Raw genomic sequence first — 15,193 nt, 5'->3', positions numbered from 1 at the left:
CCCATTTTTATAGTCCTTGGTATGACTCGGCCGGGTTTGAACTCACAACCTACCGATTTCAAGGCGGGCACTCTAACCACTAGGCCACTGAGTAGGTGACATAAAGATTAATTTATAACCAAATATTTTATGTTATTGTCTCAGATTATTTTTTTACATTCTGTAACTCTGTTCAAACAAATGAACATCAAAATGATGAAACGTTCCTATCTTCGTTAAGGGGTAAAACTTCATAATGAGTGAGATCAAATACAAACCCCGTTTCCATATGATTTGGGAAATTGTGTTAGATGTAAATATAAACATAATACAATGATTTGCAAATCATTTTCAACCCATATTCAGTTCAATATGCTACAAAGAATAAGCGGTAGAAAATGGATGGATGGATGGACAACATATTTGATGTTCAAACTGATAAAAAACTTTTTTTTTTTGCAAATAATCATTAACTTTAGAATTTGATGCCAGCAACACGTGACAAAGAAGTTGGGAAAGGTGGCAATAAATACTGATGAAGTTGAGGAATGCTAATCAAACACTTATTTGGAACATCCCACAGGTGAACAGGCAAATTGGGAACAGGTGGGTGCCATGATTGGGTATAAAAGTAGATTCCATGAAATGCTCAGTCATTCACAAACAAGGATGGGGCGAGGGTCACCACTTTTTCAACAAATGCGTGAGCAAATTGTTGAACAGTTTAAGAAAAACCTTTCTCAACCAGCTATTGCAAGGAATTTAGGGATTTCAGCATCTACGGTCCGTAATATCATCAAAGGGTTCAGAGAATCTGGAGAAATCACTGCACGTAAGCAGCTAAGCCCGTGACCCTCGATCCCTCAGGCTGTACTGCATCAACAAGCGAGTGTGTAAAGGATATCACCACATGGGCTTCAGAAACTCACTGTCAGTAACTACAGTTGGTCGCTACATCTGTAAGTGCAAGTTTAAACTCTCCTATGCAAGGTGAAAACCGTTTATCAACAACACCCAGAAATGCAGTCGGCTTCGCTGGGCCAGAGCTTATCTAAGATGGACTGATACAAAGTGGAAAAGTGTTCTGTGGTCTGACGAGTTCACATTTCAAATTTTTTTTGGACACTGTGGACGTCGTGTCCTCCGGACCAAAGAGGAAAATAACCATCCGGATTGTTATAGGCGCAAAGTTGAAAAGCCAGCATCTGTGATGGTATGGGGGTGTATTAGTGCCCAAGACATGGGTAACTTACACATCTGTGAAGGCACCATTAATGCTGAAAGGTACATATAAGTTTTGGAGCAACATATGTTGCCATCCAAGCAACGTTACCATGGACGCCCCTGCTTATTTCAGCAAGACAATGCCAAGCCACGTGTTACATCAACGTGGCTTCATAGTAAAAGAGTGCGGGTACTAGACTGGCCTGCCTGTAGTCCAGACCTGTCTCCCATTGAAAATGTGTGGCGCATTATGAAGCCTAAAATACCACAACGGAGACCCCCGGACTGTTGAACAACTTAAGCTGTACATCAAGCAAGAATGGGAAATAATTCCACCTGAGAAGATTAAAAAATGTTTCTCCTCAGTTCCCAAACGTTTACTGAGTGTTGTTAAAAGGAAAGGCCATGTAACACAGTGGTGAACATGCCCTTTCCCAACTACTTTGGCACGTGTTGCAGCCATGAAATTCTAAGTTAATTATTATTTGCAAAAAAAAAAAAAAAGTTTATGAGTTTGAACATCAAATATCTTGTCTTTGTAGTGCATTCAACTGAATATGGGTTGAAAAGGATTTGCAAATCATTGTATTCCGTTTATATTTACATCTAACACAATTTCCCAACTCATATGGAAACGGGGTTTGTATTTATGGTCCCTGCAATTACTGTCCATTCTCTCCTCTTTCTGTTCCACCTGAACGTTAGAGGAACATCTAATTTAAAACATGTGTATCCTCGTACAACACTTAAAACTTTAAACTTTAAAATATGGAACAGATTAACCAAAGAAATCAAACAAAGCACCAATATGATCAGTTTAAGAGACTGTTCAAACTACAAGTGTTCACAAAGTAACCAGAACAAGAATTATGAGGAACATCTTGAACCCTTTTTTTTTTTTTTTTTTTTTTTTTTTAAATTGAGATAAAGATTACCGTATTTTTCGGAGTATAAGTCGCACCGGAGTATAAGTCACACCTGCCGAAAATGCATAACAAAGAAGGAAAAAAACATATATAAGTCGCACTGGAGCCCGGCCAAACTATGAAAAAAACTGCGACTTATAGTCCGAAAAATACGGTATTTATGTATTTAATATTTGTTTGCTTACTATGGTATATTATTGATTTATTATTTATTTGTTCACTGTTCTGTTACAGAGAACAAAGAAAAGTGAAAAAATTTGTTATGGTATGAAAAGGGGTAGGATTAAATAAGCCCTGCTCTTCCTACTCTTTTTCGGACGTGCTGTAATAAAACAACTGGAATTGTGTGATGCATTACATTGTATCGTATGCATGTTCGAAATAAACTGAAACTGAACTGAACTGAACCTGTTCCTGGTTCTCCAATGTAGGCTCAGCAGATGACCATGCAGGCGATGACTCTGTCCCAGCAGCAGAACCAGGAACAGCTGAGGTTGAGGGAACAGGAGAGAAAGCAGGAGAGAAAGCAGGAGCAGCAGGAGCAGCAGCAGCGGCAGGAGCAGCAGCAGCGGTTGAGGGAGCAAGCACCCACACCTTTGCCGCAATCTTCACCTGCAGGCCAGCCTAATACACCTTTGCCGAAGGTCAATAGGCTAAGTAAAATGATTGTAATATAAGATAGCGGTGCTGTTACTTACATCAGGGGTCATAACCACAGCAATGGCTAATTAGCATCTTTGTTGTGGCTCCCCTTGCAGGGCTCAACTTTTTTTTTTGGCAAACAAAAAATATAATATCTTTACTCCTAATTGAAAATATGAAAACATTTCGTACATGTTATATTATGTTTCCTCCTTCAACAGCCTCAAGAAGTAGATTCAAAGAATGCAGGTAACCGGCCCTCTTTCAGAGAAAGGCGACAGTACTTCCAGAATATTGGTGAGTTGAATGCAATCAAATCAGTGTGGATATACAGTAATGTAATGTAATATAAAAAGGCTAAATATATGTCATCCATATAATTAAAGACAAATATTTGTGCTTTTGTTCATTATAGCTATTAACATATCCTCTTTTTCTTATTACATGATCCTTCAGCCCAACATTTTTATTTTTGATGCTTTTTTGGGGGCCTTAAAATACCGCCAGGTTCTGTGGGTGGCCTGCGTGTCATTAATTAAACACCAACACTTGACCTAACCATAAATTTGTATGTAGAGTGAAACATGTGTAATAAATGACAAAATACAAAACTATAGCGTATTAAGTGTAACGATGGATTGATAAACATGCGCACAGGCTTCCAATGGGGGTCCCCTCTCGTCAGAACATTAGCGAGAAATATTGGCACTCGACCAGAAAGTGTTTCCAGATTCTGTTTTAGCACAAAGGAGAGATGTTAGTGTTGCTAGTGCGACTTTAAGGAGACAAGCAGAGCAGCGTGTTTTCCAGGCCCCCAAGGGTGTAAGAAGAAGTTTGTGTCTTTAATACGAAAGCATTTTTTGACATTGAAATTATGTTACGGAAGTTTTTGTGTTTGAATTTGTTTATATGAAATTATGCTGATAATTTAATAGAAAAAAAAATCTGTGTTTTAAAAATTGAGTGTAAAAAATTGAGTGTCTAACATTTCAGTGTAAAAAAAATTGAGTGTATAAAAAATAAAAGTAAAAAAATTCAGTGTATAAAAAATAAAAGTAAAAAAAATTCAGTGTATAAAAATTCAGTGTAAAAAAAATGTACTGAAAAATTCGCTGTCGAAAAATATGTACGGTAAATTAAGACTGAAGCAATCAATCCTGTCTCAGAACCAGCCAATGAGGTGTCAAGTTTGACATGGGTCTTGCAAAACAGCATAAAAAAGGCAGTTAACTTGGCTACCTTGACATAATACAACATAAACACTTCTGACAACCAGGTGTTATGCCACACACACTAGCAACTGACCACCAGGTGTTACGCCACACACACTAGCAACTGACCACCATGTGTGATGTCACACACACACTAGCACCTGACCACCAGGTGTTACGCCACACACACTAGCAACTGACCACCATGTGTGATGTCACACACACACTAGCACCTGACCACCAGGTGTTACGCCACACACACTAGCAACTGACCACCAGGTGTGACGTCACACACACGTCACAATTTAACGACTCACTGGATGTTTTCAAATAGAAATGATTCCAATGGTTAGAATCTGCACTTTTGAGTGACATTTGGGTTCATGCTTCATGCAGACGAGGCACGGGACATAGTGGGCGGGGCAGCAACAAGCCTGAGAGCAAACAGGAGTATCAGACGCGGGCAGATTTCTACAACAAAGTTCTGCAGAACAGTGATATTATATCCAATATGTTAATGTTTTTTTACCCTTTGCGTTTGTTTTACCGTGTTTGTTGCATTTTTGTTGTTCTTGCCGATTAAGGAGGTGGTCTGGAAAGTAAAGGAGCAATGTTCATATATTCTCAATATTTAGTGTTTTATTGTTCATACTTAATATTGTAAATCCCACATTCTATATTTTCATGTACATTCTGAGTGTCTTTTTTTAGTATAAAACTAAACAGACCATCTCAAAGATGGAATAAACTTTAGTTTTTTTACTGCATTGTATGACGGACGGTCAGAATGTAAATAAAAATATAAAATGTGGTCTTTACAATATTAACTATGAACAATAAAACACTAAATATTGAGAATATAGGAACGTTGCTCCTCTACTTCCCAGACCACCTCCTTGATCGACATCTTTTATAATCAAGCAAGAACAACAAAGATGCAACAAACGCGGCGAGACAAAACACAAAGGGTAAAAAACATTCAAATATAGTATATAATATTACTGCTCTACAGAACTTTGCTGTACAAAATCTGACTCTGTCTGACACTCAGTCCAGTCTGCATGAAGCAAAGTGCAGATTCTAACTATTTGCATCATATAACATATCCAGCAGGCCTCATTGAAGTGTTAATTACAGTATCTTGTATTATGCCAAGGTAGCCCAGTTACCTGCCTTTTTTATGCTGTTTTGCAAGACACGTGTCACATGCCTTCAAACTTGACACCTCATTGGCTAGTTCTCAGACAGGATTGATGGCTTTAGTCTTAATTTACCGGAAGTGAGTCTTTCTTTTTGAATCAGCAAATTTTTCAAAACTGAATTTTTATACACTGTATTTTAAAACACAGATGTATTTCTTATGAAATCGTCAGCATAATTTGATGTAAAAAAAATTAAGTTGATAAAATTCAAATGCAAAAAATTCAGTTACATAAATTCAGTGTAAAAAAAAAAAAGCTTTCGTAATAAAGACACAAATTAACCTCCACAGGACTGACACTGTTTTGGTAACCAGCACAAAAATGTCACATGGGAATTACTTCAGAAAATGCTATGGCACATGAACTGTTTTTTCAAGTGACAACTTTGACATGATAAAACCCCCAAAATAAAAAAAACAACAACAATAACTGAGTGTTCACTTTTTGATATCAATTTGAAACACCAAGCAGTGAAGATAAAGTCTAATAAACAAACCATGTTCTTCTCCAACAACACCATGTGGTTATGTGCAACAATTTGGCCAAACCAAAAAAAAAAGCTCACATTTAATACACAAACTTATTGTGTCACTGACAACTCAGCGTGCTGTCACTTTACATTCTGCATTCAACCATTTGATGGTATTACGCTAAATTGAGATGACAACATTTTTTAGCTCATGTGACATTATTGAGAACACTGACAAAGGTAGCAATTAAATAACGGGCGAGTGATCATCCCAGTAAACAAGCAGCAAGACAATATAAACAAGTCATATTCATGGCAATTTTCCCTACACATCATTTTACATGTTTCCTCCTGTCTAGGGATGTCCGATAATGGCTTTTTGCCGATATCCAATATTCCGATATTGTCCAACTCTTTAATTACCGATACCGATATCAACCGATACTGATATCAACCGATATATACAGTCGTGGAATTAACACATTATTATGCCTAATTTGGACAACCAGGTATGGTGAAGATAAGGTACTTTTAAATTTAAATTATAAAATAAAATAAGATAAATAAATTAAAAATATTTTCTTGAATAAAAAAGAAAGTAAAACAATATAAAAACAGTTACATTGAAACTAGTAATGAATGAAAATGAGTAAAATTAACTGTTAAAGTTTAGTACTATTAGTGGACCAGCAGCACGCACAATCATGTGTGCTTACGGACTGTATCCCTTGCAGACTGTATTGATATATATTGATATATAATGTAGGAACCAGAATATTAATAACAGAAAGAAACAACCCTTTTGTGTGAATGAGTGTAAATGGGGGAGGAAGGTTTTTTGGGTTGGTGCACTAATTGTAAGTGTATCTTGTGTTTTTATGTTGATTTAATAAAAATAAAAAAAACGATACCGATAATAAAAAAAACGATACCGATAATTTCCGATATTACATTTTAACACATTTATCGGCCGATAATATCGGCATCTCTACTCCTGTCCTTGACACTCAGGGTCACAGCCGGTGAAGGAAGGGGCGGTCAGTGACACAACGCTGTGTTGCGCTTTCAAAATCAAAGAAAATTCTAATATTTTTCTTCTCTGAGGTATACTTTCTGGGTGGGACAAATGCGTCTGTCTCCGATATTGTCCACATCTGTCGCCATCTGATAACAGCAGTGTGGTCTTAAACGCAGTCAAGCGAATGCAATTCAATTAAAAGAAGTGATCGGCTGCAGCCACCCGGGAAAAGTTTGTTAATGTGTATGTTAATGTTAATGTTTAAGTTTGGTGCAGTGATGGACTTTTGTGGCCATGCACAAGGCCTGTGGCATGTTTTATTTAGGCTGGTCACATACAATGCATGTGCATCTTTGCATGCAGGACCTACAGTATGCACAAGCTTTTTAACTGTTGAACTTGTATAAAAAGTATACAAAGTAAAAGAGTACAAAAATTCTAATAAAGTAAATGTAATTAAATATCGATTTTTGAGTATCGGGTTCTTTTGCATCTCTGATATCGCAGAATTCAAGAATGTCAATGTTTTGTCTCAACTATGGGCAGCTGGCGATGGCATTTTGCTGTGGGGGAAAGCTGTTCAGTGTTTCCGCAGTGCTTTTCTGGTGCGACTTGCCGTCAATGATTGACAGTTCATCCTGCTTGGACATAGGGAACGTTGAGACCAGCTCTTGTGTTGTTCCAACCCTTCACAATTGCCCAGACAAATTTATTATGACTATCAAAACATTTTTGATTCAAACTGTGTTCTGCCCAAGAGTCTGCTTTTCTCTAAACAAGAAATATTGTCACATTTCAATCCCGCAAGACCTCGTTAAACCTCTAGTAATTATTTCATTCAAAATCACTAATGCTACAAATGTAGCACAGTTTGAAAGCAAACACTTAGTCCTTTCAATATTACAGTATTCTTCCTCTACCGCTAAAACTTGCTGAACAAACAGCAGCTTCATTGACTTTTATCCAGTAACAAAGTTAGTGACATTTTCACATGGACAGTTATCATCGAAGGCTCCTTTTTACTTTTGTCCTAAATATATTCATGTAGACCTTGTACATGCCCAGAAAAATTGTGAATATTAGGGATGCAACGATTTTAAAATCTTCACAGTGTAAAACATGGCACACTGACAAAGCTAACCTATTGTTACTATAACAATCTACAAGGTTAATATGGTTGGCTTCTCTTTCTTCCCCTCCATTTATCTGCTTTATTTTGTATTTCAAGTTATCATTACACATATGTATTGTTGCATTTGAACAATTGTATTGTTGATAATAGAGGTAATTATTGTTATTCATTATCAATAGTGTTATTTCTATTGGTATTTGTATTGCTCCATTTGTAGTGTAATAATGTTCATTGTCATTTCTGTGTTATTTATTTCACTAACTGCTTCTTTGCTATCACTTTTACCATCATATTTGTACATATCCTATTTGCTGATGTTGTTCTGTTGTTGTTTTTGTGTTTGCTGCTGTTGTTGTCTCTCTGTCTTATCCCTATTGTCCCCGCAATTTCCCCCTCTGTCTTCCTTTTTTTTCTTCTTTCCATCCCCTCCTGCTCTGGCCCGGCTGCACCAAATGATAATATAAGTCCATTTAATAAAGTCAAATACAAATAAGGCAACAAGAGAAGTATCCCACACTTCTCTTTTGTAAATTAAATGTGTACAGCCGATATGGGCATCTACATCAACAATATAATTTGCCTGAGTAGCTGGACAGGACAAAAAAAATTAAAATAAATCAAATAATCCTCACAGTGTGATATTATCACGGTATTAAGGCCACAGTACGATATTATTGTGGTATATGTAAAAAATACAACAACAAAACACTTAAAAATACCATAGTGTGTATAACGAAGTGGCAGGGAAGTTTAGGATAAACACAAACATAATGCTAGAATGTTCTCATCGTATTAATTACTACAAACAAGTATTTTTAAGTGCAAAGAATTGTGCGGGAACATCCACTGTCTCTCTTTCTCAGAAGCAGTGTCCTCGACAGTGGACATTTTTTCCATCAGTTTGTAAAATGCAGTTTCTCAGAAAAGTTAACTCACTTTTGACTTTTAAAAAAAAAATTTTTTTTTTTTTTTTAAATCAATCCAACACAACAATATTATAGTAATGCAATTCCAATTCCAAAACCAAACCCGACCCTGCAACATTCAGAATAGCAATAAACAGAGCAATTGAGAGGACACACAAACATGACACAAAACAATCCAAAATCAGTCAGAGAAAAATGAATATTATCAACAACAGTATCAATATTAATAACAATTTCAACATAGTAGTGATTAAAAATCCCTCATTGACATTATCATTACAGACATTTATAAAAAATAAAAACATTAAAAAAAAAATAATAATAAATGAACAATAGTGTCACAGAAAAGAAACAAGTTAACTCACTTTTTGACTTTTAATAAAGTAAATACCTCACAACATTGACATTTAGCTTCGCTGGCTTCATCTTTTCTGGGTGATGGTATCGTATCAAGTAGTTCGGTGTGAAGCAGTTGCTTTCCCTCTTGACCGAGTCTGCTTTGGCTCGGAACACTTGAGCCGAAGGTGGCGCTCTTTATACCTCCGCCAAAGAGGTTACGTTAGTTTACCTGTTTGTTAGCAACATATGGTAACTCCAAAAGTTATTTTGAAAAAAAATATTTATCTTTTCTTCTACAAGGAAACACAAAGAAACACACTTCACTTCCTGCTTCCTCTTTCTCTCCACTCTGCGCTCCTCCACGCCCCCACATTTGTCAGTCCCGCCAAAGCAAAAGTACCAGAAAAAAACTACACTCACCAAGTTTTGTTTGATACCGTCACGCTTCACGGCATTATTGATAAGATTGTGAAACCACGGTATATCTAAAATATCGTTACATCTCTATTAAAATATTATATATGTTATTTAGCAAACCTCACAAGGCATGCTTAATTAGTTTGTGACACTCGTTGGGAAAGATTTTGGGCACCCCGGCTTAATTACTTAAAAAAATAAAAAATAAAAAAAAGATTTAAAAGAGGTTTTAGGATACAAGAGAGCTTTTTTCCGTACTCTATAAAATGGTATTGAAATACTTGGGTTGTGACTGTAAAGTGTTTCAGGGCTCTTGAAAGGTGGTACATACTGTAAATTAAATTCATTATTGTTATTATTCAAGTATGTTTCCAAACTGACTTATCACTCTCGACTTCAAGGTGGCTCTAATACCCAGGCACCACAAGGCCCCTCATTCACCCCAGTCCAACAGCAAGACAGCATCCAATCACCGTGTCCACTCCCTCCTCCCACTGCACCTAAACCCAAAAGTAAGAACAAAATTCAAAGCAAAGTTATTTGGTTATGTTGTTGTTTTTTTGGAAAATGCTTAACAATAAGTTACGTGAAAGAACATCACATGTTTACATTTGCACCATTCATCATATCTGAAAAGTAGTAGGAATATGCAGATCTTGTCAATCTTTCTCTTAAGTAGAAAGAAAGACGGACACGTTTTGTCCTTGTTTGTTGGTTATAAATAAAACGATGCTATTGATTGTATATAGTGAGAGAATGAACAGGTTAGAGATTTCATGCAGGTTTCATTTTCAATCAATCAATCAATCAATGTTTATTTATATAGCCCTAAATCACAAGTGTCTCAAAGGGCTGCAACGACATCTTCGGTACAGAGCCCACATAAGGGCAAGGAAAAACTCACCCCAGTGGGACGTCGATGTGAATGACTATGAGAAACCTTGGAGAGGACCGCATATGTGGGTAACCCCCTCCCCCCTCTAGGGGAGACCGAATGCAATGGATGTCGAGTGGGTCTGACATAATATTGTGAGAGTCCAGTCCATAGTGGATCCAACATAATAGTAAGAGTCCAGTCCATAGTGGGGCCAGCAGGAAACCATCTTGAGCGGAGACGGGTCAGCGGCGCAGAGATGTTCCCAACCAATGCACAGGCGAGCGGTCCACCCCGGATAATCTGTAAAGCCAGCACTTCATCCATGGCCACCGGACCTGTGTGTCTCCCCCTCCACAAGGGAGAGGGGGGAGCAGAGGAGAAAGGAAAAGAAACGGCAGATCAACTGGTCTAAAAAAAGGGGTCTATATAAAGGCTAGAGTATACAAATACGTTTTAAGATGGGACTTAAATGCTTCTACTGAGGTAGCATCTCTAACTGTTACCGGGAGGGCATTCCATAGTACTGGAGCCCGAATAGAAAACGCTCTATAGCCCGCAGACTTTTTTTGGGCTCTGGGAATCACTAATAAGCCGGAGTTCTTTGAACGCAGATAGGATGGAGCTAGACCGTGTAGTATTTTATACGTAAGTAGTAAAACCTTAAAGTCACATCTAAAGTGCACAGGAAGCCAGTGCAGGTGAGCCAGTATAGGTGTATATATATATATATATAGATATATGTATATACAGTATAGGCGTAATATGATCAAACTTTCTTGTTCTTGTCAAAAGTCTAGCAGCCGCATTTTGTACTAACTGTAATCTTTTAATGCTAGACATAGGGAGACCCGAAAATAATACGCTACAGTAATCGAGACGAGATGTAACGAACGCATTAATAATGATCTCATTTTCTGTTAACTGCTTTAGTGAAGGACCCTCCCTACACTGCTGTCAGCAAAACAAAAACCCCGACCACAAATGCGGAGCCTGAACCCACTTCCAACATTCGGGAAATCATCAAACAGTTCAACAGCCGACCTCAACCAGAACCCAAAAACTTTGAGCCTGTCAGGTATGGACAACCTTTTTGTATTTGTGTCCTAATACATGTACCGCCACAACCACTTCAGTAAAACCATAGTGCCATTTAGAATAGAATAGAATACCTTTTATTGTCACTATACACAGGTACAATTTGCGGGAAGTCTCATTTTCATTCCATGTCATTCAAGAAGTCATAGACATTTTTCTCTTGATTTTGTAAGTGGACTTCCTTACAAAAGACTTAACAGTATTAACAGAGAGGGACATAATTTACAAAATCTAAAAGTAACAATAGTAAACAAAGTTTGTACATTTTTATTTGATTGAGTAAAATAAGTATTTAAACCCAATACAAAACTGACAAAGTACTTGAAGGAGAAAGCATTGCTCATCAGAGTTGCACGCTTTTAAAGCAGAATGTTTCCGCCTCTGTGTCTGACAGTTGGGTTAGTGCTGTTCATATTCACCATTTTTCTGCCTTTAATCAGGTTGAGTCCACTTCATGCCAAAAAACTCCATATCGGTATCATGTGACCACATTATATTTTCCCACGGGTTGTATGAGTCATTCAAGTGTTGATTGTTAAGCTTCAGGCAAGACTGTGCATCTTCTTCTTGCACACACACACACACACACAACAGGATCTCAATATATTTTAGCAAAATGCTTTTCTTGGTGACTGTAACATCATTTAGCCTGCTCAGTGGCCTTGTGGTTAGAGTATCCGCCCTGAGATCGGTAGGTCGTGAGTTCAAACACCGTCCGAGTCATAGACTATAAAAGAAATGGGACCCATTACTTCCCTGCTTGGCACTCAGCATCAAGGGTTGGAAGTGGGGGTTAAATCACCAAAATTATTCCTGAGCGCGGCCACCACTACTGCTCACTGCTCCCCTCACCTCCCAGGGGGTGGAACAAGGGGATGGGTCAAATGCAGAGAGTGATTTCACCACACCTAGTGTGTGTGTGATTATCAGTGGTACTTTAACTTTATTTTACCACTTTCTTAATTGTAATATTTGACTAGTCCCTCCTGCACTTTTCTCACACTCATACCAACCCCACCAGAAGAAATCTTGCTTGGAGCTCCTGAGCAAAGGCTCTTGACTCTTATCTCATATGTCTTCCATTTGTCAATTATTGCACTAAAAGTGGTCTTTTTCACTCTAGAATTCTTGCAATGGTCTTGTAGCCCATTCCAGTTTTTAGCAGGACTACGATTTTGTTCCGGAGTTATTTCGACAGCTCTTTGGTGGATTCTCACGGTGGTGGAGTGGTTTGGATGGAAGAGACAATTTTTGTGACGGATACCTTTTATCCACATAATGAGTTTAGATTAGAAATAATTTCCGAAAGGGACATGACTAATTTGTGTGCTTAATGGATATATCACCTCTCTGTTGGGTTTGAGAATGATTACTTATTTCACTCAATTAAATGTACATTTATAACTTTTATTTGGGTTTTTTCACGTTTTGTTTTATATTGTCTCTTTGTTACAATAAACCTATCATACAAATGGACATCCCATATATTTGTAAGGGTAAAGCTACAAAATTGGCAGGGCGTCAAATACTTAGTTTTTCCTCATTTGATTGATGATTTCTTTGCAGCTAAGATACATTTAAGTAATGGTTAAAACTCATCACTGCCACAAAAACGAAAAATCAAAAGTGGGCATAAAAAGTCTGTTTCGTTTTTAACTATTTACTCTACAGAGCTCCATCAAGGCACTTTGTTAAGAAGGGGGATCCCAAAGCGGAAGCGCTTGCCAAACTCAGACAGAAAGCACCAGTGCCTCAACAAAAGGTGACAAATTCCTAATTGTGATAGAAAAGTACACTTACTGAATGTCCACTCTTCACTTATTGCAGAAACAGTGGGTGACCTCCCCAGCAGCCAAACAGCAGTCTCCAAAAAGCACTCCATCCCCACAGTCCTCTCCTCCATCCACTGAAGGCCGTCGTGTAATTTCCAGCAACATGAAGCAGAAACAACGCTCACTAGAAGATCTATTTGGCTCTCAGCGCGCTCGACACATTGTACCTTCTCCGCCGGACTCTCCGCCACCTCCCTCACGCTCAACGACCTTCCCTCACGACATCCCTGAACCACCAACCATGGCTGCCCCATCTCTCAGTGAGTTTACCCTCGACTTTTTGTCAGACAGCATGTTGATTGACTTCTATTATTCTTCAAAAGAATGAATGAATACTTGACATGTATTAGTGTTTACCAAAAGGGAAGCCAGTCTGGAGGATCTGTGCTGAAACATAACCTCAATAAATAATAAGCATACTTTTTTCAACTGTAATGTCATGACTTTTTAAAAGACATTATGCAATATTTCACACCTGCATGATGCCCATTCATCCTAGGTAAGATGCTAGATGACAAGATGTCCCACTCTGAACTTCACCGTTTTTCTCCTGGTGTTTATTTGTCTTTCTGCAACATGCCGGGAAAACTCTTCCTGCGGAAAGAGGTAAACTACATACACAAACACTCAAGTCAACACATGATATACAGTGGGGAAACTATGTTTTTGTTCCCTTGCCAATTTTTTTAATTCTCCCTTTACGAAGACATGAACAGTGCAGAATTTTGGGGGTGGTTTATAAAAGACAATTTAGAATAAATTGAATTAAATATAGGTTGTAAATTAAAGTATTTGCTCCCCCACCAATCAACAAGCATTCTATTTGAGTCCTTGAAACACGCAGTTTAGTCCTATCCCTTTAGGAAAGCACCCTAATTATAGACTTAGACTTCCTTTTATTGTCATTCAAATTTTAACTTTACAGTACAGATAAGAACGTAATTTTGTTGCATTAGCTCGTTGTAGTGCAGGATAAAAGAGCAATAAGGTGCAGATATTAATAAATAGATTACTGTACAGATAAATATATTGCACTTTTGCATATGCATCCACGTTTATGGATGTATGTTGTATTGCTTTTATATTCCAGCGAGTTAATCTGTTTTTGGGTGGAATTGAGGGGATCATTATGATGCATTCAAGAGTCTTATGGCCTGAGGGAAGAAGCTGTTACAGAACCTGGAGGTTCTGCTACAGAGGCTGCGGAACCTCTTACTAGAGTCCAGCAGTGAAAACAGTCCTTGGTGGGGGTGGGAGGAGTCTCTACTGATTTTCTGAACCCTGGTCAGGCAGCGGCTTTTTGCGATTTCTCAGATAGGAGGAAGAGGAGTCCTGATGATCTTTTCCGCCGTTCTCACCACTCTCTGCAGAGACTTCCAGTCTAAGGCACTGATGTGGCTAAAAGACAGAATAAGTCTCTTCCATTCAGATCTCTCCACCACCTTGGGAAAAACCAAACAGCTGACGATGGACCTCATTGGCAAGATTGTACATTTGCACAAGAGTAGAATGGGATACAGGACCATCAACAAGAAACTTTCCATTTAAGAAAATCTTAAATGGAAGAAATACAAGATAACAGTTAAATTGTCCACGCTCTGGACCGGTTGTGTGGCGGACCTGAGATATACTGTACCTCAAAATTCAACAGTGAAAGGGCTTATTTTTCAACAATGCTATATTTGATGCATATTTATTTTTGTTAATAGTAGACAGGATGTGCCAAACGCACTCGAATTAACTTCTAATTTAAAAGGGACACGTAAATTTGGGCACGAGTACGAGACCACTACACAAACAATGTGGCTGTTTCAAAAGCCTCTTGACAACTGGATGACCTTACAAACATTTGTGTTACGGCTGGCGGTATGCCGGATGTTGGACCCTAAAGCAGACACGGACAT

At 38.0% G+C, this 15,193-nt stretch overlaps 1 protein-coding gene across 1 annotated transcript in view; it reads left to right on the top strand.

Annotated features, from left to right (window-relative positions):
* The window catches only part of myo15b (myosin XVB), a 194,484-nt gene that overhangs the window by 137,699 nt on the left and 41,592 nt on the right, over positions 1-15,193 (top strand). Inside the window, exons 39-45 of the mRNA XM_072914051.1 lie at positions 2,561-2,773; positions 2,993-3,068; positions 9,887-9,997; positions 11,293-11,437; positions 13,129-13,219; positions 13,285-13,549; positions 13,789-13,895. Of these exons, the coding sequence (XP_072770152.1) occupies positions 2,561-2,773; positions 2,993-3,068; positions 9,887-9,997; positions 11,293-11,437; positions 13,129-13,219; positions 13,285-13,549; positions 13,789-13,895 (1,008 nt within the window). The remainder of the gene's footprint in view (positions 1-2,560; positions 2,774-2,992; positions 3,069-9,886; positions 9,998-11,292; positions 11,438-13,128; positions 13,220-13,284; positions 13,550-13,788; positions 13,896-15,193) is intronic.

This window comes from Nerophis lumbriciformis, linkage group LG11 (genome assembly GCF_033978685.3).
Source record: "Nerophis lumbriciformis linkage group LG11, RoL_Nlum_v2.1, whole genome shotgun sequence".
NCBI lineage: Eukaryota > Metazoa > Chordata > Actinopteri > Syngnathiformes > Syngnathidae > Nerophis > Nerophis lumbriciformis.
This window is presented reverse-complemented; position numbering and strand designations above follow the sequence as displayed.